The sequence below is a fragment of the Talpa europaea genome, assembly GCF_964194135.1.
Source record: "Talpa europaea genome assembly, chromosome: 1".
In the NCBI taxonomy this organism is placed as follows: Eukaryota; Metazoa; Chordata; class Mammalia; order Eulipotyphla; family Talpidae; genus Talpa; species Talpa europaea.
In genome coordinates this window covers 121,847,323-121,868,121 of record NC_140073.1, presented here as the reverse complement: position 1 = coordinate 121,868,121, position 20,799 = coordinate 121,847,323, and the positions used below count along the sequence as shown (strand labels likewise).

The 20,799-nt window shown below is 34.2% G+C and overlaps 1 protein-coding gene across 4 annotated transcripts in view; it reads right to left on the bottom strand.

The window, feature by feature from the left end:
* Window positions 1–20,799, bottom strand: part of GULP1 (GULP PTB domain containing engulfment adaptor 1) — a gene marked incomplete at both ends in the record, with an annotated part of 83,701 nt that overhangs the window by 12,470 nt on the left and 50,432 nt on the right. For 2 of the 4 annotated variants that reach the window (XM_084229287.1, XM_084229288.1), the window contains 3 exons: window positions 2,986–3,078; window positions 3,754–3,870; window positions 19,302–19,400. In XM_084229287.1, coding sequence (XP_084085413.1) covers window positions 2,986–3,078; window positions 3,754–3,870; window positions 19,302–19,400 — 309 coding nt within the window. Of the gene's footprint in view, window positions 1–2,985; window positions 3,079–3,753; window positions 3,871–13,424; window positions 13,563–19,301; window positions 19,401–20,799 lie in introns of all 4 variants that reach the window. The other 2 variants (XM_084229286.1, XM_084229289.1) reach the window with 2 other exon arrangements.

The window sequence follows — 20,799 nt, the reverse complement described above, 5'->3', positions numbered from 1 at the left end:
AAATACACATTTTAGGTTGTAATTGTCCTATCAAGTCTAATCAGTGGTCACACAGTTGATTATTTAAAGGAAGGGTTTTATCCGGTAACACTTGGTTTAATTGAAAGGTAGACATTTATTTTACTCAGCAATAAAAGTCCAGCATTTCTTAGACTACAATTTTATTCATGCACTTCTTGGCAACAGTTTGATTTGGTTAATAGTTCTGTAGCCAAAAAAGTAAAATGTAAGCATCCAGACACAAGAATCAAGAGGAACAATTTGATTTAACTTGTTATACCCACATCTTATAAAGGAACAATCTTCTGGAGGCATTCATGAGGCTAGGAGGGCAGAATAAACCCTTTTTTCTGATATAAATACAGGCAGGACTGCCATGTGAATGTAATAAATGGAAATCAGATTGTTCCTAGATAATTAGTACCAAATGGTGGAAAACCCAACCTCTAATCTATTGCCAAACCACTAGAACACAGTAAAAAGCAAACAGCACAGTCAAGTAACGGAAATTTCTCGGTGTATCTAAATGACTACATAAAATAAGGACCCTATTTCTAAAACCAATAAAAAGATTTCCACAATTTCAGTGTGATAAAGATGTAATATGGATACTATCAAAGACTATTTTGTTTGCCAGAAAAGAAACCCATAATTGAAACTTTGAGTGGCATTTAAAAAGAGTCATGTAAGCATTCTGTTTGTTAAGGACAAGTTAAAAAGTAGCATGTCAATTTATGTGAGAAAATGAAAAACAGAAATGGTCTTCATTCATCATGCATATGAAGACTTGGCTTTAAGTGAAAAGAGTTTGGGATCTATATTAAAGTATACTTTTTTTTTTGTAGTTAGGAAAGTTGTTTGGTTTTAATACCGAACACAAGTCTCTAGGTGGTTTTCTTAGCAAAAGAAGTTACTCCATATCTTTACATTGGGCAAATTTATACTGGTTGTATTAACTAAAACAATAAACAACAATCCAAATGGTGATTAAAAAAAGATCAAACCTTTTTTATGCAATTACTTTATCATGAGCCCAGATTTCATCCTTGAATTTCTGATTTGTGTGTCCAACTGTCTAATAAGTATCTCCAATTGGCTGTCCAGTAGGCAGAAGTAATATGAACAATAGTGAAATATTGATTCTTTATCATTCAATTTCCTTTAGTCATGTCTATTTGAGAAAATGACACCTTAACCAAGACGCTCAGATAAAATCTTAGGGGACCAGCCTGACACCTCTTGCATTCTTCAGCCCTTGATCAATCCATTAGTAAATTCTGTAAGCTCTTCTTCCAAAATATATCAAGAATCAAGCTGTGATCATATCCTCACAGCACTGTGAAGCAATCTGCAGACTCTGCAGCATGAGTTCAATCCCTGGCCAGCCAGGGAGCAACCCACATGGCGCAGCAGACCTCTCCTGTCTTGCCCATTGCTCCCCTCAGCAGTGATTTTCAGTCAGTTGGCCTGTTCTGTTCCCCGCTCTGTCTCTGGTGAATGCTCTCACCCCCCGCACCTCTGGCCTGTACCCCAGTTCTTGAATGCATACATAAATAAATCTTTAAAAAAATTAAGATAAATTGGCTTGTGGTAACTATGCTAAAGGCATAAATGCCTTGTCACTGCTTTTCACCTTTTGTATTGCCTATTTTTTTTTTTTTTTTATCATTCAGGTCTCAATTCATATACTACCTTCTCAAAAAAAGCTTCTTTTGATTACTATCTCTAAAAGAAAGCTTCAATTTTCTTCTTTTCTACTCTTTTTATGATATGGATCAGACCTGAATTTTAGAATTTGTTATTCCCTACCTATGTATTTATTACCTATCTCCCTCTCTTTTTCCATAACATGGAAGATTCCTAAGAGCTGATTTGGTAAACATGTGAGACACCAACGCCCATAGATAGCTCCCAACTCTGATCCACCACCTGTGCAGTTGTCCTAGCGCTTTCAGAAGATAAACGAGGGGAGTGCTCAGGTGATGCAGTGGTTGAGTGCTGTGCTGCGAAGCTGTCTGCAGCCTCTGCAGCACCGGTGAGATTGCCTGTGGGCCAGGGAGATTCCCACATGGCACTGCAGACCTCTCCTGCCTCACCCGCTGCTCCCCTCATCAGTGTCTTCAGTCTGTGTCTTCAGTCCGTCTGCCTGTTCTACTCCTTGCTCTTTCTCTGGTGAATTCTCTCATTCTCCCGTGCTTCTGACCTGTACCCTGGTTCTTGTATAAATAAATAAATAAATTTTAAAAAAAGAGGGGAGTGCTGTTTTATCAACACCTCAAACCTCTTTGCTCTTCCCAAATCCACTATGTCCCCATATGATGCCCTTAGCTCTGTTTTTAAAGAAAGAGAATACGCAAGGTTTTGTATTCAAAAGTTGATGGATCTTAGTGTATTCCTTTTTTTTAAGACTTATTTTTATTTATGCATGCAAGAACTGGGTTAGTGTAAGCCAGAGATGCGGCGATGGGGGGGTGGGGGGAAAGGATTCACCAGAGACAGAGTGAGGAGCAGAACAGGTGGATTGACTGAAATATACTGCTGAGGGGAGCAGCGGACTAGACAGGAGAGGTCTGCTAAACTAAAAGTAAGTAATTTACCTATAAATACCTAAATGTTGTCTTCAGATACTACCACTCATTTTAGTGTCTGAAATACATTTGGGTATTTGTGTGTTGTTGTAATGTTGCTTTGTAACATAGGAAACTAAATTCAGTATTGTCAACAGCCCAATATCTACAATGAAGTTCAGAATTCCAAAGGTAGATTAGCATAACAGTTGAATCTAACCTCAGTGAATAATAATTAATAGGAGAAGGAATATGCCACATAGTGGAAAAAAAATCAAGGGGTGAATTTCCACACAGTCTCTCTGTAACTCTGGTTAGTTTTAAATTATTAATCAAAGGGTATTATTTGAAATATTTCAGAACTAAAGATTCAGAAATGTTTTGTCACCATGAAGGAAAACATGTTCTTTATACTCACAGGAGATGTTGATACTTGAGTTACTTTTAACTGGTTTTCCAAATCTTGTACTTTGTTTTTAAGTTCCATATTTTCTGTTTCTAAGTCTTGAATCTAAAAAGCAAATGATTATTGAATAATCTTCAGAGATTTATTCTTGGAAAATATCGGTTGTTATATTGGCTACATTCATGGATAGGATTTCATGTTATTTAAAAATGTACTCTGTACACAGGGAAGAAAATTATATGATAAAACTTGGGAACTATGGGAGATTTCTAGGTCACTGGAAAGACCTATTTTATTAAATTTAAAATATGTTTTAATGTGTGTGCAAATTTCATGCTCCTAATACCTCATCTATGTGTTTTCTTGTTGCACTGTGCAATCTGTCCCCATCATCTTGGAGTATAACCGCAAGACAGTGAAACTTGCTCATGATGATTTTGAAGAGTGGAGAAAGGGTGTAATTTAATTAAAAAGGAATCTGATCTGCATGGGAAACCACTTACCCAGCATCTGCTGCTTCTGCTGCTCTGATCCCCATGAGAAGCATCAGGAAGTGAAGCAAAGTCACATGAGAACACTAAGTTCTTGTGGGAATTCAATATAAAATGGTTAAAAACTGTGCAGGGGATCAGGAATGAAAAATTATAGGAACACAGTGAAAGCAGTTCCAATCAGTGTGGGGGAAATTTAATGGCAGGCCTTCTAAATTTGTTTGATGATATGCAAGTTTCCCTGTGCTTATATCACATAAATGTGAAAAAACAAACTTAGTTTACTCACTTTTTTCTGTAACCCTGCAATCTGTTTTCTTGTTTCAACATCTTTTCCTCCAGATTCTAGGAATTTCCTGTATGCCAGGTCAAATGCTTGACCAATTGTTAAAGTTATCTCTTCAGCCTTTGTAAAAATCAAAGAAGATTTACATTTTAATAATAGCATATCAAACTGTTCTCTGAATCAAGAAAAACATTTACAAGAGTTACTTCAAAAGGGGAATGCTGGGGGTAGAGATGGAGTAAAGGAGCAAAGTGGTCTATGCTCACATAATTCAGTGCTTAACCATGCAAAACATAAAACAAAAGTTTGAAAAATAAAACTTGGCAGTCAGAGTTCTGTCCATTTTTCTCATCTCTTTTATTATAGTGTTTTCCCCTAATTTTCCAGCTGCAGTTTCTCTCATTGCTATTTATTTCCTAGTGAGGAGTGTTTGTTAAACTTGGAGGTGACTTGAATGAGGCTGGCTGGGCGGGGTCCGTGGAAAACTTGAGGTATGCTCTCTTTAAATGGAACAACAGCCACACCATTTTTGTTGGTTTGTGAAAATGAGCAACTCCAGCTAAGAGTTGTTGGATTAATATGAGATGAAGTAAGAAATCTGTTTTTTAATGTGAGATCTTTCACTTTTTAAGTTGTAGTAAACACTATTTTTATAAAACACAGTGTTGATTGAACAAAATATATGTCACCTGAGTTTGGTCCCATAAACGACTTACAATCTCTGATCTATTGTATTAACTAAAAACTGTGACAAAGATCCAAAGTCGGCCAACTCATTTTTTCCCATTTATATCTTGACCAATAGCACAGTGTCTTATATAATGTAAACAATAAAGATTTATATATTTAATTAACATTATAATGTAATATGGTAAATATGGCATTAAATGATTTAATGCATCACAAATATGTCATATTTATTTACAAGACCTCAGATGACGTAAAAACTGGTAGTAAAACTAAATCTTGGAAACACTATGCTTTAATCTACCATCAATCCTAAAACTCTTTTATTATCAATCTAAATTGAAACCATGCTTTTAAAATAAAGCTCAGATTGCTTGACATTTTAATTGCTTTAGTTCACTATAAAAAATAATTATAGTGATTAGCCCAGTTAATTGAAAATATAAAATATATGTATAAAATTATATAAGAAGATGTGTTACAGAAAAAAAAAAAAGAAGTTACATTGTAGGAAAAAAAATGTTTAAATGCCAGATACCAAATTTTGTGTCCAATGATTGAGACTAATGAAAAAGTATGTACAAAAAAAAAATTGGGTGTATTAGATGTTGGGATTATATGTAATAATAAAATATAATAAAGGTGATTATGATAGGTTGTGGGAGAAAAATGATTTTTTTTCTGTTTCTAAAAATTCAATATAATATTTTAAAATTATGGCTATTCTACATTTTAATACTCTAAGTAGAATTAAAATTTAATTTATTCATAATAAAATTTTACATAATTTAATTATGGTCTTGATGTAGCCTGTTAATATGTTATCTTCAAATAATCAAGGTATATATTATAGAAAGTCTTTTAAGAAAAATTGTTGATGTATTATTAATGACATTTGACTTCACATTAATTGTTGGCAACAAAAACTTTTAAAAAACATATTGTCCTTTTATAAGACAAATATTTTATGATAAGAGATCTTTTTATTAAGACAGTATCTTGCTGTCTGGTAATGTGCAGCATACACTGCCTAACCTGATTCTCATAATGACTCTGAGTAGATTGTTATTATCTCCACAATGCAAGCAATGCAACTGCAGTTCTGTGAGGTTAACTTGCCTAAGTCCTCATGATGAGTGAGTGGACAGAATGTGGAGTTCAAATCCAGAATATCTGACTTGGAAAGCCTCATACATTTTGGTGGAAAGGGGATAAAATTAATGTAAAATGAAATGTACATATCATAATTATACAATGAGATGTTTTGATAAATCACCAAATTAATAAAGATATAGAAAGTTCTCCTGTGCCTGCCTTCAGCCAAGTCACATTTCTTATTGGCAATTACTGCTGAAATCTATGACCATAGAACTTTTGTTTGTCCTTATATTCATAAAAATAGGCCATCTAGTAAATACTTTTTGTGCCTTGATTCTTTTTACATTTTTCAGATGTTGCATACATCATTTCATGTATTACTAATTAGTATAACAACTAATGAAAATCCTGCAATTGATCTATACATTTGCCTATAGAGTAATACATCTGTGTTTTCAGTTCTTAGTTACAGATAAAGCTGCTTTAAATATTCTTATAAAATCTTTTTGGGGACATATGTCTTCATATCTAAGTAAATAGAATGGAATTATTAAATTTAGGATAGTCCTATGTTTAACATTAAAAACCTATCAAATTGTTTTCCAATTTTTATCATTTTATATTCCCATCAGCAGTAAGATTTCTAATTACTCCATATTAAATATTGATTTTTTTAAAATATGAGACATTTTACTCAATGAGTGATACTATCCCAATATATTTTTAATTTAAATTTCCCCATTTAATACTTACAGTAATCTAGTTTCATGTGATTTTCAGCTTTTCTTATATTTTCATTTAAGAACTCCATAAACAATATAGTCTCCTCCCCATTTTAGATTTTTGTCTTGTTATATTGATACTGAGAAATTAAATAGTATGTAACAAATTCTTTTTCATATATATGTGTGATATGTCATTTCCTTTACTAAGATTGCTTTTTTTAAAGATTTATTTATTATGCATAGAAGAACTGGGGTACAGGCCAGAGGTGTGGGGGGTCGGAGGATCCACCAGATACAGAGTGAGGAACGGAACAGGGAGACTGACTGAAGTACACTGCTGAGGGGAGCAGAGGGTGAGACAGGAGAGGTCTGCTGTGCCGTGTGGCTTCTCCCTGGCCGGCTGGGATCAAACTCGGCTGGGATCAAACTCGTGCTGCAGAGGCTGCAGATTGATTCATAGTACGGTGCTTAACCCCTTGCACCACCAGGGAGGCCTTAAATGCTTTTTTAAAAACATTTTCTTTTCCTTTTTGGGGAAAGATTTATTTATTTATGCATAAAGATTTATTTATTTATGCACAACTGGGGTACAGGCCAGAGGTGTGGGGGGCAAGAGGATTTATCAGAGACAGAGTGGGGAAAAGAATAGGCTGATTGACAGAAATACACTGCTGAGGGGAGCAGCTGGGGAGACAGGAGAGGTCTGTTGCACCATATGGGTTGCTCCCTGGCCAGCCAGGATCAAACTCCTGCTGCAACAGCTGTGGATAGCTTCACAGTGCTGTGCTTAACCTCTTGCGTCACCAGGGAGGCCCAATTTTAAATGTTTTTTAAATCAAAATAAGGAAATTTTCAACAATGAATGGGTATTGATTTTTTCAAATAATTTTTAATAATTGATTAGATCCTATTTTTTTTTTTCTGTAGCTTGTTAAAAAGGTTGATTACATTGTTGGATTTTTGAATGAAGAATACAACTTATCTTAGGAAAAAACTGCAGTTGATCTTGTATAGTTCTTTCATATGTTGTTCGTATAATTCTTTCATATTAGATTTGTTAATACTGTATTATGAATTTGTCCAGCTATATTCCAAGGAATTTTGTTTGTAGTTTTCCTTATTTATTCATTTATTCCTTCATTTATTTATTTTGTGCTGTCTTTGCAGGGTTTTGGTATTAGGGTAATACTAGCTTCATAAAACTCATTAGGAAATACTTTCACTTCTATTTATTGGAATAGGTTGTATAGAATAATGTTAATTCCTCTTTAAGCACTGTATAGATTCTTCTTCTAGTGAAACCATGAAAGCCTGAAGATTTCTCCTTTAATATATTTTAAGTAGTAAATTCAAATATATGTTTATGGGCCTTTCAACCAATCTATTTAAAAAATGAGTGATTTATGGTATTTTTTGTTTCTTGAGCAGTTTATATGTTACAGCTAATTTATGGCAGCCTCTTAATCTTTTGATATTTGGAGGGCCAGCAGAGAAATCTACATTTCATTCCTGACACTGGTAACATGTCAGTTTTCCATTTGTCAGTCTTAATAAAATTGTGTTACTTTTATGATCTCTCAAAGAAACTGTTGTTTTATGATTTTTCTCTATTGTTTGTTTTGAATTTCATTCATTTCTTTTATCTTTCTTGTTTTCTTCTGTTTTATCTGAGTTTATTTTGAAATTTCTGTCTTCTAAGTACTTGAGGTGGAACTTTGATTATAAAGACTTTTTTCCTAATGTATTAACTTAGTTGCTAAGTACTGATTGATAAAATCATATGATTTTTCTTTCAGCACTATTTTAGCTAAATCATGCAAATGTCATTATGTTGTTTCATTTATGTGCAATTCACTGCATTTTGAAATTTTCCTTTAAGTTTTCTGACACAGGGACTGCTCACAAGTGTAAGGTTTCATTTCCAAGTTTTTGATTACTTCTTTCATCTTTCTGTTATTGATTTTTAGATTAATTTCTTTGCTGTTGGTTCAATTCTTTTAAATTTTTGAGATATTTTATAGCCCAGGATATGGCCTATTTTGGCAATGAAAAACAATGTACATTCTGCTATTACTGAGTGGGGTTCTCTTTATAGTTGTTGATTAGTTCCCATTTGTTGATGGTGTTCAATAATTCTATATTCTTGATTATTTCCTATCTAATTGTTCTATCAATTTTGGGAATTGTAGTGAAGAGTCATTGAAAATTGTTTTTGCTTATTTATCCTGCATTTCCTTTCAGTTCTATCAGTTTTTGTTTCATTCATTTTGTACCTTTAATGTGTGATCATACACATTTAAGTGGTTTTGTAAGTATGCCTTATTATTATATAATGCCCTTCTGTGTCTCTGATAATTTTTCTTATGTTGAAGTCAGCTTTAGCTGATATTATTACACTTCTGCTTTCTTTGAGTGAAATTTACATGACATCTTTGTTTATTTCATTTCCATCAGTTCATATAATCTATACCATTATATTTCAAAAAAGTTTCTTGTAGACAATATAGTTACGGGTTTGTTTATTTTTTTTAAAAGATTTATTTATTTATTTTATACAAGAACCGGGGTACAGGCCAGATGTGCTAGAGGGTGAGAGGATTCACTAGAGACAGAGCGGGGAACTGAACAGGCAGACTGACGAAATACTGCTGAAAGGAGCAGCGGTGGGTTGAGGCAGAAGAGGTCTGCCGCACCATGCGGGACCCTCGCCGGCCGGACAGGATCGAACCGGCACTGCAGAGGCTGCAGGCAGCTTCACAGCGCAGCGCACAACAGCCTGCAAGGCCCTGGGTTTATTCTTAATGTATTCCAACAATCTCTTTTAACTGGTGTATTTAGAACAGTCACTTCAGTTTAATGTGGTTTTTGATATATTAGTGCTTTAAGTTTACCATTTCATTTTTCTTCTCTGATGCATCTCCATTTCTCTCTGTTTTCTGTTCACTGTGTACCTCTGGGTTTTGAAGACATTTTTGTTATAAAATTTTAATTTATCCATAGTGCTTTAAATGTTTCTGATTGTGTTTTTTTTTTTTTTTTTTTTTTTTTTTAGTGGTTGCTCTAAGATACACATTATATCTGTATACCTTATTACAGTCTACCAGTGTTTTCATTTTTCCAATTTTCAAGTGAGGTATAAAACAGCTTTTCCTGTTTTATGAAGCAACTGCCTATAGGGATTTAGAGTCATATCAGAAAGTATTTTTTGCTTTTACTGTCAATAATAATTGAGAGAACATTTACCCATGTTTGCGTATCCTGTTATTTTTCTCCTTTCTCATGTTCTAAGGCTCCTTCTACTGTTGTTTCCCTTCTGTTCAGAGAGCTCCCACTAGCCATTCATTCAAGGTAGGTCTACTAGTGAGATATCTTCTTTTCCTTTGTCTGATAATTTCTTTATTTCTGTTTAATTCCTGACATGTTTTTTCTGGGCATAGGAGTCTGGTTTGACAGTTTTTCTTTTTTGTTTGTTTTATAATACACAAAATATTTTGTTCTACTTCCTTCTTGCCTTAATGGTTTCTAATGAGATATATACTGTCTTTCAAATTGATTTTCTGCTATAGGACAGGTTTATGTCTTGTTATTTTCAAAGACTGTCTTAGTCTAGAGTTTACAGAAGTATGGCCATGTGTTTTTGCGTATAATTATTTCTACTTATTCTGTTTGGAGATCATTCAATTTCTTGAATATACATTTTGCCAAATTTGGTATGTTTGAAAATATTTTATCTTCAAGTGTTTATTGCCAAGGTCACTCTCTTTTTTCTCTCTTTCCACATCTCTGATATCACACACACATTAGACTTTTTTTTTTTTTTTTACAATTTTTGCTTTTCATTGTGTTTGTGCCTATTATATGCTAGACTGACATTTTTTATCTATCAACATTCCTCCGCTCCCTACTTTCTGAGGCTACTGAGCCTGTACATCAAGTTTTTTATTTATTGTATTTTTTTTTTTTTTGGTCATATCACTCTCATCTAAGTGTTGGGATCTATTGGTCAACTTTTTTCATTTACTTGAAATCTTCCTTTTCTTGCTGAGTGATTTTCTTTTCTTTGTTTTTTTTTTATAGAGACATGTTTTTATTTATTTATTTATTTTTTTGTTTGTTTTTATTTATACATGCACTGGGTACAGTCAGAAGCGCCGGAGGGTGAGAGAATTCACCAGAGCCAGAGCAGGGAGCAGAGCAGGCAGAAGGACCGAAGTACACTGCTGAGGGGAGCAGCGGGCGGCAGGAGAGGTCTGCGCGCCATGTGGGACCCTCCTCCGGTGGCCGGGGAGCAGCCGGGGATTGAACCGGCGCCGCAGAGGCCGTGGGCAGCTTCGCAGCCCAGCGCTCAACCGCTACACCAGCGGGTAGGCCCTTGCTGAGTGATTTTCAACTGACTCTTAGAAATTATATTATTCTAAATATTATTTAAAGGTTGTCTTTTAGGTGGCTGCTCCTTACATAGTTCTAGTGGAGGATGGGAGTGACAGGGTACATGTCACTGCTGCCTCACTGGGGATAGAGGTCTAGCTTCCACACTGGGCCTCTCTTCATTCCTGCCTGGCAGGGATGGGTGCTCTGGCTTCTCATGTGATCCTCACTATCATCATGCCAGGAGAGAGAGTTGTCAACACAACCTGATATGGTTAATAAAGTAGCGAATGCCAGTCTGTGACATACTAGGTCGGTTCCATCTATCTTTCCAGCTTTCAACAATTCCAACTTAGTTCTGAAAACATAAAATACCATGAAGGGATAAGACAAAGACACAATAAGAGTAGATGGACTCTGGAGTGGGTCACAGTTAGGGGAGTAACATAGCATGATGAAAAGAATGCTCCAATGGCAATATAAGTTCTTAGACATTTTCAGTCTGATTCTGTTACTACCTAATTTGTAGGTACCATTTGTAGGTATCATTACTACCTAATGATGAGGAAGTCACTTCTCTGGCATTTCTTAAAAATAAGAGAAAGCGGTATACCGAATGAGCTGTAAGTATTTTCCTGTTTTAATATTCCATAATTGATTATTTAAAATGATTAGAGGGGATAACATTTCAAAAATTCTACATACATATAAAATCAATTTTATAAATATACTCATTATTCTAATTAGACCCAATAAAATATCATTGTGAAAATGATATAATGAAACTTTGAGGAAGCATAATCTCTTTGAGTTCATGTCAGTCATGGCAACACAGAGTGGGAGAGATTTCTTGCACCCTCGCGTTTCTAAGCCCAGACTTCCATTATAGCAGAATCACTTAGCAAACTTGCTAAGTGCAGATTTTGTTAGCTCCAACACAAATAGCTAAGAACTTGCATTTAGAAATGGGAACCGAAGAATTGTATTTTTATTTTTTGTATTTATTTATTTATTTATTTTTGTGTGGGACCCTCGCCAGCGGCTGGGGAACGAACCAGCGCTGCAGAGGCTGAGGGCAGCCTCGCCGCCCAGCGCTCATCCACTGCGCCACCAGGGGAGGCCCAGAATTGTATTTTTAAAAGGCATTCCTTATGAATACATGTACACTAACAGAGATGAGTTACTGCTGAAGGCTTCAATAATTATTTTTAACCATAAAGATAAAAGAAAGCTAAATGCAAAGAGAATTATGGGCAAAGAAATTAAAATTCAGAAAATGAATCACAATCAAGATCAGCAAGGAAGAGAGTCTATGTTTAAAACAATATAACAACACAGAAATCCTAGCAAGATTATGTTTTAAATAATCATGTGACAATTTTGGGTGGGGATCAAATGGAGGAAAAAAACACATAACCGAAAACTGTAAGAAGGCTAATATTTATAATGAAATTTGATAATGAATATTTTTGAAGTACTGCAAGGGAGTGTATTTCTATGTATAAGGCAAGAAGAAAGAACTGAGTTCTCTGCTTGGTGCAAGTACAAAAGGTTATTATATCTTACATATAGAGGGTATTCAACAGATAGCAACTTTAGTCTTCTCAATCGCATAGAAGAAAATCATCTTCAGGATAAAACTAAAAAACAAATTGAACTTCATATAAAATACCTTATTATAGCACATCTTATATTGGTAAGTATATTTTTCTGATCTATAATGTTCATCAAATTCTCAAAAGGTACTATGATGAGTAGCTTAGCATATTAGTCTTTTGAAAGTACTATAGTTTAAAAGATATAGATAATAATTTTCTCCACTTTTATACATTTTTTGATATTGCTTTTTCCTTAAGGAAAAATTTATTGAAAAATCTATTCTCCATTTGATGTAAGAATTACATGGACAAGTAAAAGGTATTTGTTGTAAGAAGTTAACCTACTGAAACCAGAGACTAAGTTGTATAATAGGAATATTAGTCTTTTTTTTTATAGCATGAAAAATGAGCAAATGAATTAAGTTCTTTTTCCTGCCTAAGTCAAAACTGTTGTTGAGGTCAGATGTTCTTCCTTCACTGTAGCCTTCAATGGCTGCAATGTGTGTTAGGAATTCACATCTTACATTTTATAATAGGATCTGAGTCTATATAATGATTATATTTATAATGAACACCTGGGGTTTCCCTTAATATTCCAGAGAATTAAAGAACTATTAAGGATTTAACTTCAGAATTCCATGACTTTTCTTATATCTTAAGAACTTTATATTCACAAACCACTGGGCACAAACACAATTCTATTACCTTTCATAATGTTAACATTTCTGAATAATGAAAATCAAGAACCAAAATTTCAAAGTATTAGAGATTTGTTTTAACGACAAGTAATACAGATTTTATTTCTTGGAGTTTAAAATACATATTTTCAGCACATTAAACAAATTCAGGGAATAAATAGAGTACTCTGCTCACCATTACTCCTTATATGTATACTACTATGACATATTTGAGATTAAAATTACAAATATATAAATGATTATAAAAGAAATGAATGCATAACATTAGCAAACACAACTGTCTAAGAAAAGAAATTTGCATGCAAACTTGCACCCATGAACATGAGAATTTAGTTAGGGATGAACCCCCGAAGCGTATTCTCATGACAGAATGAATCTATTAGTGCAGTTAAGTATTTGCAGACCTTACTCATTTCCAAATACTTTGCTAATGCCAGAAACAAGACAATTCCTGGCTTGTAAAACAGAATAAGCCACCCTAAAACATCTGGCATACTTACACACTTTTCGCTGTCAAATACGTAGCACAAATGTTTATTTGACTCAGAATCTTTGCATATGAAAGTGAATATCCTCTTGTCAGTTTTATCATCTGCACAAAATGATATCCTATGAAGCTGGCAATTGTGTTGGACTTCCTGTGAACACAGATGGAAATAAACACAATTGTGAGATTTTTCCCAATTTTTCTCAAATACCAGCTTGTGTTAGTAACATACAACTTATGACTTTAAAAGTGAAACAATCGTGTCAAATTTTGGTTTTATAACTATGTGCATTCCAAACTTAAACAAATATGTAATGGAAATGACTTCCTGACTCAGTACTAAACTAAAACAGTCATTTTAATAAATGCTTAGAAAAACACAAGCAAAATACAAGAGGATCAGAGGCTCATGGATTATCTCAGGTACAAGTAATCTTAAGAGGCTGTTACTTTAAAGGCCTGTAATTTTCCTTACAGCACTGCAGCCCAGAGAGATTAAGATACTTCCACATGGTTATGAAATTTACAGAAACCTTTTAAATCAGAACACTACATTTTATCTACTTTTTACAATGAGCATTACAGTTTAAAAAGTAACGTCAGCTGAACATGCATTCATGAAACACACTACCACTCTTAATTTTTCTTTTTAAATTGTGTTTTACACATCTTCATGGTAATTCATAAAATTATCCTTGCAACTTCTGTAGTGTTTTTCACTGGAAGAGTAAATGAGGAAGATTTAGATATCCAATTTCCAACTCAATGAATCAATACTGCTGATAAATAGAAAGATGAATACTGTAATTAAGTATCTGTATCTATGTATTTATATGTACACAATCATCTGACATTACATACTTTCAAGTTCAATGTTTGATGTGTTAGCTTGCTGATATAATCTGTCACTCTGATTCATATTCCTTCTCACCAGGCTAAAAATGAATATGTAAGTTGAGATATATAAATAAATATTAAGAGAACTTGCCTATAGCACTGCATTCTTTCATTGTATGCACCAAATGATATCAAAGGGTTTCTTGGCAAGCATGAAAATTAAAATGTGGAATTATATGATTTTTTTTTGTTATTATCTGATTACCTAATCCATCCATTTCAAGAGGAAGGAATAATGCTAAAAAGGTAAGCTCTCAACTTCTTAAGGTTCTTAATGAGATCCATCTTTCCATTTTTGTGATTAGTGCTCCCAAGAACAATGACATTTGTGTGAGACTATCCATTTTGATAGCTCTCATTGATATATTTCTTGTTTTATTGTTAATAGAGTCAAACAAAAGATAGCCCTTCAGCTACAATGTGGCTCCTAGATACTGAAAACAGTTCTAATCCAGTTTATTTTTGCACAATCATATAAATGATACATAAAGAGGAAGTCATTGCTTTAAACTATAGAAAAATGATTCCTTTCATATTCAAATAACGTGAAAATGCACCATTTACACATTTGATGGTGAACTCTATATAGTCTTTTATTCACTACCAACTAGTCTGATCATAGAAACCTTTTGATTATGGCAGTTGGGAATCATCCTAAATTTTTGCTGAGATTAATAAATTGCCTTCCTACAAGAGGAGACTAGGAAGCTGAAACATAATATTATTATTTCGTGAGGTTTTTTTGTTCTTGTGATAGATCTTTAAATATTTTAAAATAAAAATGTAGTCTAATTTTTGGTGGGGTGAGGACAAGAAATGGGACACAATAAAGCACAGTGAACAGACAATTATTCTTTATCATTGATGATATTATTAGAGGTGAAACAAAAATAAGTCAATCCCTAATTCACTTAGACCACCTCTTTCCAGCACTGCATAATCTTCCTTGGGAGGACAGGTGAGAAAAGTGGAAAGGTGAAAAGGTTTAGAAAGAAATAATGAGAGCCAATTCCATTTCTATTCCTCCAAATGGGACAGAAAAATAGTCTATCATCTGTAAAGTTCATATCACATTACTAGTAAAATTTTAAATCCTGTTTCATGCATGTAAAACTTATAAATTAATCTATTTTTAGGAGTAATGTATTTTTTCATAAAATAAAATTTATATCCAAAATAAAATAAATCACCTTGTTTTTCTCTTTTTGGTTCACTAACATCTCTTAAGATAGTAGATTTTAAGTGCTTGCCTGGGAACAGGCCATATCAGAGTTCTCCAGGGAGGCTTTTTGTGGTTTTTTTTTGTTTGTTTGTTTTTGTTATAATACAGATAGTAAGTCACGTTCTGCAGATTTTGAACCTGAAACACCTGGGTGGACTCTAGTAATCAGCATTCACGGGAGTCTACGGGCACTGTTACTCAGCAAAGCTGAGAAAATCCCTTTAGTAGATTGTCTATATCTTTGTATGGATTAAAAAAAAATGCTCCTTGTATATATGGGTAATATGTTCACATGTAGTAAGTATTTAGTAAGTATTTGGGTAAAAAATCAATTGCTCTCTATTCACATGAGTATAATTGACTTTATAAAACATTTCAAATATTTAAAAACTCTAAAATTGTTCTTAAAGTTTAATAGGGATGAAAACAGAGATATTTCTTTTCCATTAAAAACCTGGAAAGTTAATTTTTAGGGGCATATTCAGTTGAAACTGCAAATTAAGTATTAAGTTTAAGAAATTAAGACAACGAGATAGGAAAGAACAGATTGGTATTATCAATATGGATAAGAAAATAAAATGTTGAAAGTCAATTAGCTAAATGCATTGAACCCCACTTCTTTGAAGTTTTGTAAATAATGTTTAGGTTAGGGTGACATAGAGATTTAACAGTGAAAGTTTAGGGAAAAGAATGGTAAGCTTGACATGTTGACTATGGGAATCTCGTTGTTATGGGAAATTTACTGTTAGGAACTCTAGAATCACCAACCAGTAGTATTGTATTACTATTGCATTTGTATGATTCATCTGTGTCTCTTCACACATACTCACACACACATGCATGTGCGCATTTCACACACACCTAAGACATTAGTGTTAGTCATCTTGTAGTATTTTTAAACCTTTATATTTTATGCTTTTCTAAGGATATGGCATTACAAAACTGTGAATTCGAAACACTAGATAAGTTCTCTCTGTACTGTAATCATATCTCTATTTTCTAAAGATGGTAAGTTTGTATCAATTAATGAAAAAGTTGAAGCAATCCAAGTGTTCAATAATAGGAGAATGGTAGACTCAGTCCTATAATCAGCTTTCTAGGCTTTGCAGTTAGTTTCACTTTATCTGACCCTTTGTTTGGTTTCTCTATATTCCACATACAAGAGTTATCATCCTGCATTTATCTTTCTCCTCCTGACTTATTTTGCTTAGCATAATCCCCTCCAGTTCCATCCCCATTGGCAATAATGGCAAGAGTTTCTGTTTTTTGCTAGTTGAGTGGTATTTCGTTATGTACATACATAATAAATACACATCTTCTTGATCCACTCAATTATTTTTGGGCAAGTAGGTTGTTTCCATAATTTGGCTAGTAAAAATGTTACAATAAACACAGGAGTGTATGTTTCCCTTTCAAGTAGTGTCTTTGTATTCTTTGGATAGATACCTAGGAATGGAATTACTGGATCACATGACATCCATTTTTAATCTTTGAGAAACCTCTATACATTTCTACATTCCCACCAGCAGGTAAGATGGTTCCTTTTTCTTACATCCTCACTAACACTTGTTTCTAGTCTTTTCAATATGTGTCATTCTTACAGGTGTGCGTTGGTATCTCACTGTGAATTTAACTTGCATTTCCCTTACAATAAGAGATGAGCAATTTTTTCATGAGCCCTTTGACCATCTAGATGTATGTCTTCTTTGGAGAAGTGCCTATTTAGCTCTTCAGCCAGGTTTTTGATTGGGTTATTTGATTTCTTTGTGTTGAGTTTTATGAGTTCTTTGTAGATCTTGGATATCAGCCCTCTGTCATGTGTATGGTTTATAAATATTTTATCTTATTCAGTAGGGTGTCCTTTTGTTTTAGAGACAGTTTCTTTCACTGTGCAGACACTTTTTAGTTTGATGTAGCCTCAATTGTTTATATTCTCTTTTGTTTTCCTTGCTGCTGGAGATGAGTGCACAAGACATCACTGAAACCTATGCCATAGTGTTTTGCCCATGTTTATGGCTTCAGGTCTTACATTCAAGTCTTTGATCCATTTTGAGTTGATTTTGTGTATGGTGTGAGACAGTGGTCTAGTTTGATTCTCTTCATGCTACTGCCCCATTTTCCTAGTATCAATTATCGAAAAGGTGTTCTTTATTGCAATACATACTCTTGGCTTCTTTATTGTAGATTAACTGTCCATAGAGCTGTGGGTTTGTTTCTGGGCTCTCTAATCTACTCCATTGTTCTGTGTGTTTGTTTTGTTCCAGTACCATAGTGTTTTCATTATTATAGCTTTGTAGTTAAGTTTGAAGTCTGGAAGTATGATGCCTCTATCCTTCCTCGTTTTTTTTTTTTTTTTTTTGGTCAGGGTTGTTTTGGCTATCTGGGTACAGACCTCATTCTGCATAGCAAGAATTTGTGAAGGGTTGGTATGCACAAAAAGTATTAATGGCAAATGCTGGACTATTGAAAAATTGCAGACCTGTCAAAAATATTGTAATAATCTGTCTATAAGCTAGGGTTTCCTTGGGCTTCCAAAATGAATTAATTTTTCAGTGTTAGGAGAAAGCACCGATATATTTATAAAATATCAAGAGTTAAAGTGTTAAATCAATTTTCTCCAAACCGATTTTCACCATCTTATTAAAATTACAAAACAAAAATTCTGAAGTATTATAAAGAAAGTACTGCATTAGTTCACTAGGGCTTGTAACAAAATACCATACACTGGGTGGCTTAAACAACAGAAATTTATTTTTCACAGTTTAAGAGACTTAAAGTTAAAGATCAGGGTGTCAGCAAGTTTGGTTTCTGCTGGAGCTTTTCTCCTTAAATTGTAGATAGCTAGCTTCTCATAGTAGAGGTTATGATTTCAACACAGGAATTTTGGGTGAAAACAATTTAGTCCATAGCAAGTACATTTTAATGAACACGAATGCAGAATTGGTTGTATTTTAATTTTTTTACTAGTGGATTTGTGGAAGACTCTTAAGTACAAGAAACTTAAGCTTATACAGTGTTAAAGGGCAGAACCATGTTCCCCCAAATTACCATGCTGAAGTCTTAACCCTAGGACCTTAAAATGTGAGTCTGTTTAGAGATTGAGTGAGGAGATTAAGTTAAAATGATTTAATAGGATTCCCATTATCCAATCTGACAGATGTCCTCAGAAGAAGAAATCAGGCACACAGCAGGTATGTGTGAGCACAGATGACCACTGAAGAGGCAACAAGAAGATGGTCACCTGCATCCCCAGGAGAGAAGCTTCAGAGGAAACCAACCTGCTGTCAGCTTAACCCTGAATGTTCAGCCTCCAGTACTATGAAAAAGTAAATTTCTACCCCCAGTCTTTGGGATCTTATTATGGCTGTTCCCAGTAAACTAATGCAGACTGCTTATGTCAACGGCAGTAAAAGTCAGTACAGGACCTCTTAATAAACAACACACAGCTTTTGTTTTCTTTCAATCTCAGTGAACTACACTCTGTGCATCTCTTCCACAGCACATGAGGAAAAATTCCTAAATGTAAGAACAAACACATCAAAATGCACTTTATATAAATTATGAAATTACAAGTAGAGTCTGCAGGACATCTTACTAAGACAGCTATCCTAAAAATTGTTTCTCCGCATAAAAATCTTACGGAGGTTATTAACTCTCAGAAACTGAGGGTAAAACAATTCCAATTGAAAAAAAATTAAATATTCACTCATGGAAGATAACTGCAATTAAATAAGGATTAGAGTACTTCTGACATTCAAAAACAAGCCTTACCTTTGTTTTGGGCTCTAGAATTTTTACTCCATAGATGGATATTTGTAATTCAACTTTAGGAATTTTCTGGCCTTCAGATTTCTTGATATGTCTTGCAAACTAAAAATGAAAATTATTTACAAGTAATAGTTATGTTTCTATGGATAATAAGCACAAAGAAATATACATTTGTGGCTTATATCAGTGTTGGAATTTCCTATATAAATTATTACTCATTACAAAACATTTTACAAATCCCCCATAACAAACTACATAGAAATCATAATAATTTACTATTACTATCATTAAAATCACTTGATTATTTTTTTTTCTTTTTTGCATATAAGAGCTGGAGTGTAGGCCAAAGGTGTGAGGAGTGAGAGGATTTGCCAGAGATAGAGTGGAGAGCAGAACAAGTGGATCTACTGAAATACACTGCTGAGGGGAGCAGTGGGCAAGACAGAAGAGTTCTCCTGCACCATGTGGGTTAGCTCCCTGGCTGGGGATTGAACTCATGGCACAGTGTCTGGCAATAGCTTGATAGTGCTGAAATTTTAACCCCTGCATCCACAGGGAGGCCCTAAAATCACTTAATTTTTAATGTACTTCTTTAATGATATTTAAACAACTATATTCATAGCAAACAGCTGAAAAAGTGAAACTCTTTGTGGAAAGATAAGCATAGATTAATTTATTTTTCTGTGGATCTTTTGCTTTTAACACCATTATAAACCTACAGTTCACTGGGGTTAGATATGCCATCTTTGCCATTTCCAGACACTTCCTTCATATGGAATAACATACCACCCAAGCAAATCAACGGAGACAAACCAAATTTAAACTGAAGCTGAACTGACAACACAGATGGAGAGTGTGGGGATGGCAAGAAAAGGGGGTGGGCCTCAAAGGACTATATGGTAGAAGATTATTGGCGCTTGGGTGTTAGGCATGTGTGGTCACTTACATTCGTAGAGGTGTGAGACTAAAACCGCAAAACATATACAGTAATGTAAATCACTACTTCAATTAACATAATTAGAAAATAAAAATGATGTTAATAATAAAAGTACTTTCCCAGTGGATTCAGAGCTAGACTTAGGCTAGAATTATAAATATAGTATTATGACAACATAAACTTTTAACACGTTCACAGTATTATTTCTTTTTTTTTTAAATTTTGTTCTACACAAACAGTTCTTCTACAGAACTGGGGTGTAGGCCAGAAGTGTGGAGGGGAGGTGGGAGGATTCACCAGAGACAGAGTGAGGAACAGAACAGGCGGATTTTATGAAATACACTGCTAAGGGGAGCAGCAGGTGAGACAGGAGAGGTCTGCTGCACCATGTGGGTCAGCTCCCTGGTAGGGGATCAAACTCAGGCCATAGAGGTGATAGTGCTGAGACTTAAACCCTAGGCCACCACGGAGGTTCATACTACTATTTTTTGTATCTTCTTATTGAATTAGAAAGTGCATGTAAATTCTTTTTGGCTTCTGTTGTATAAAAAAGAATATCAGAAA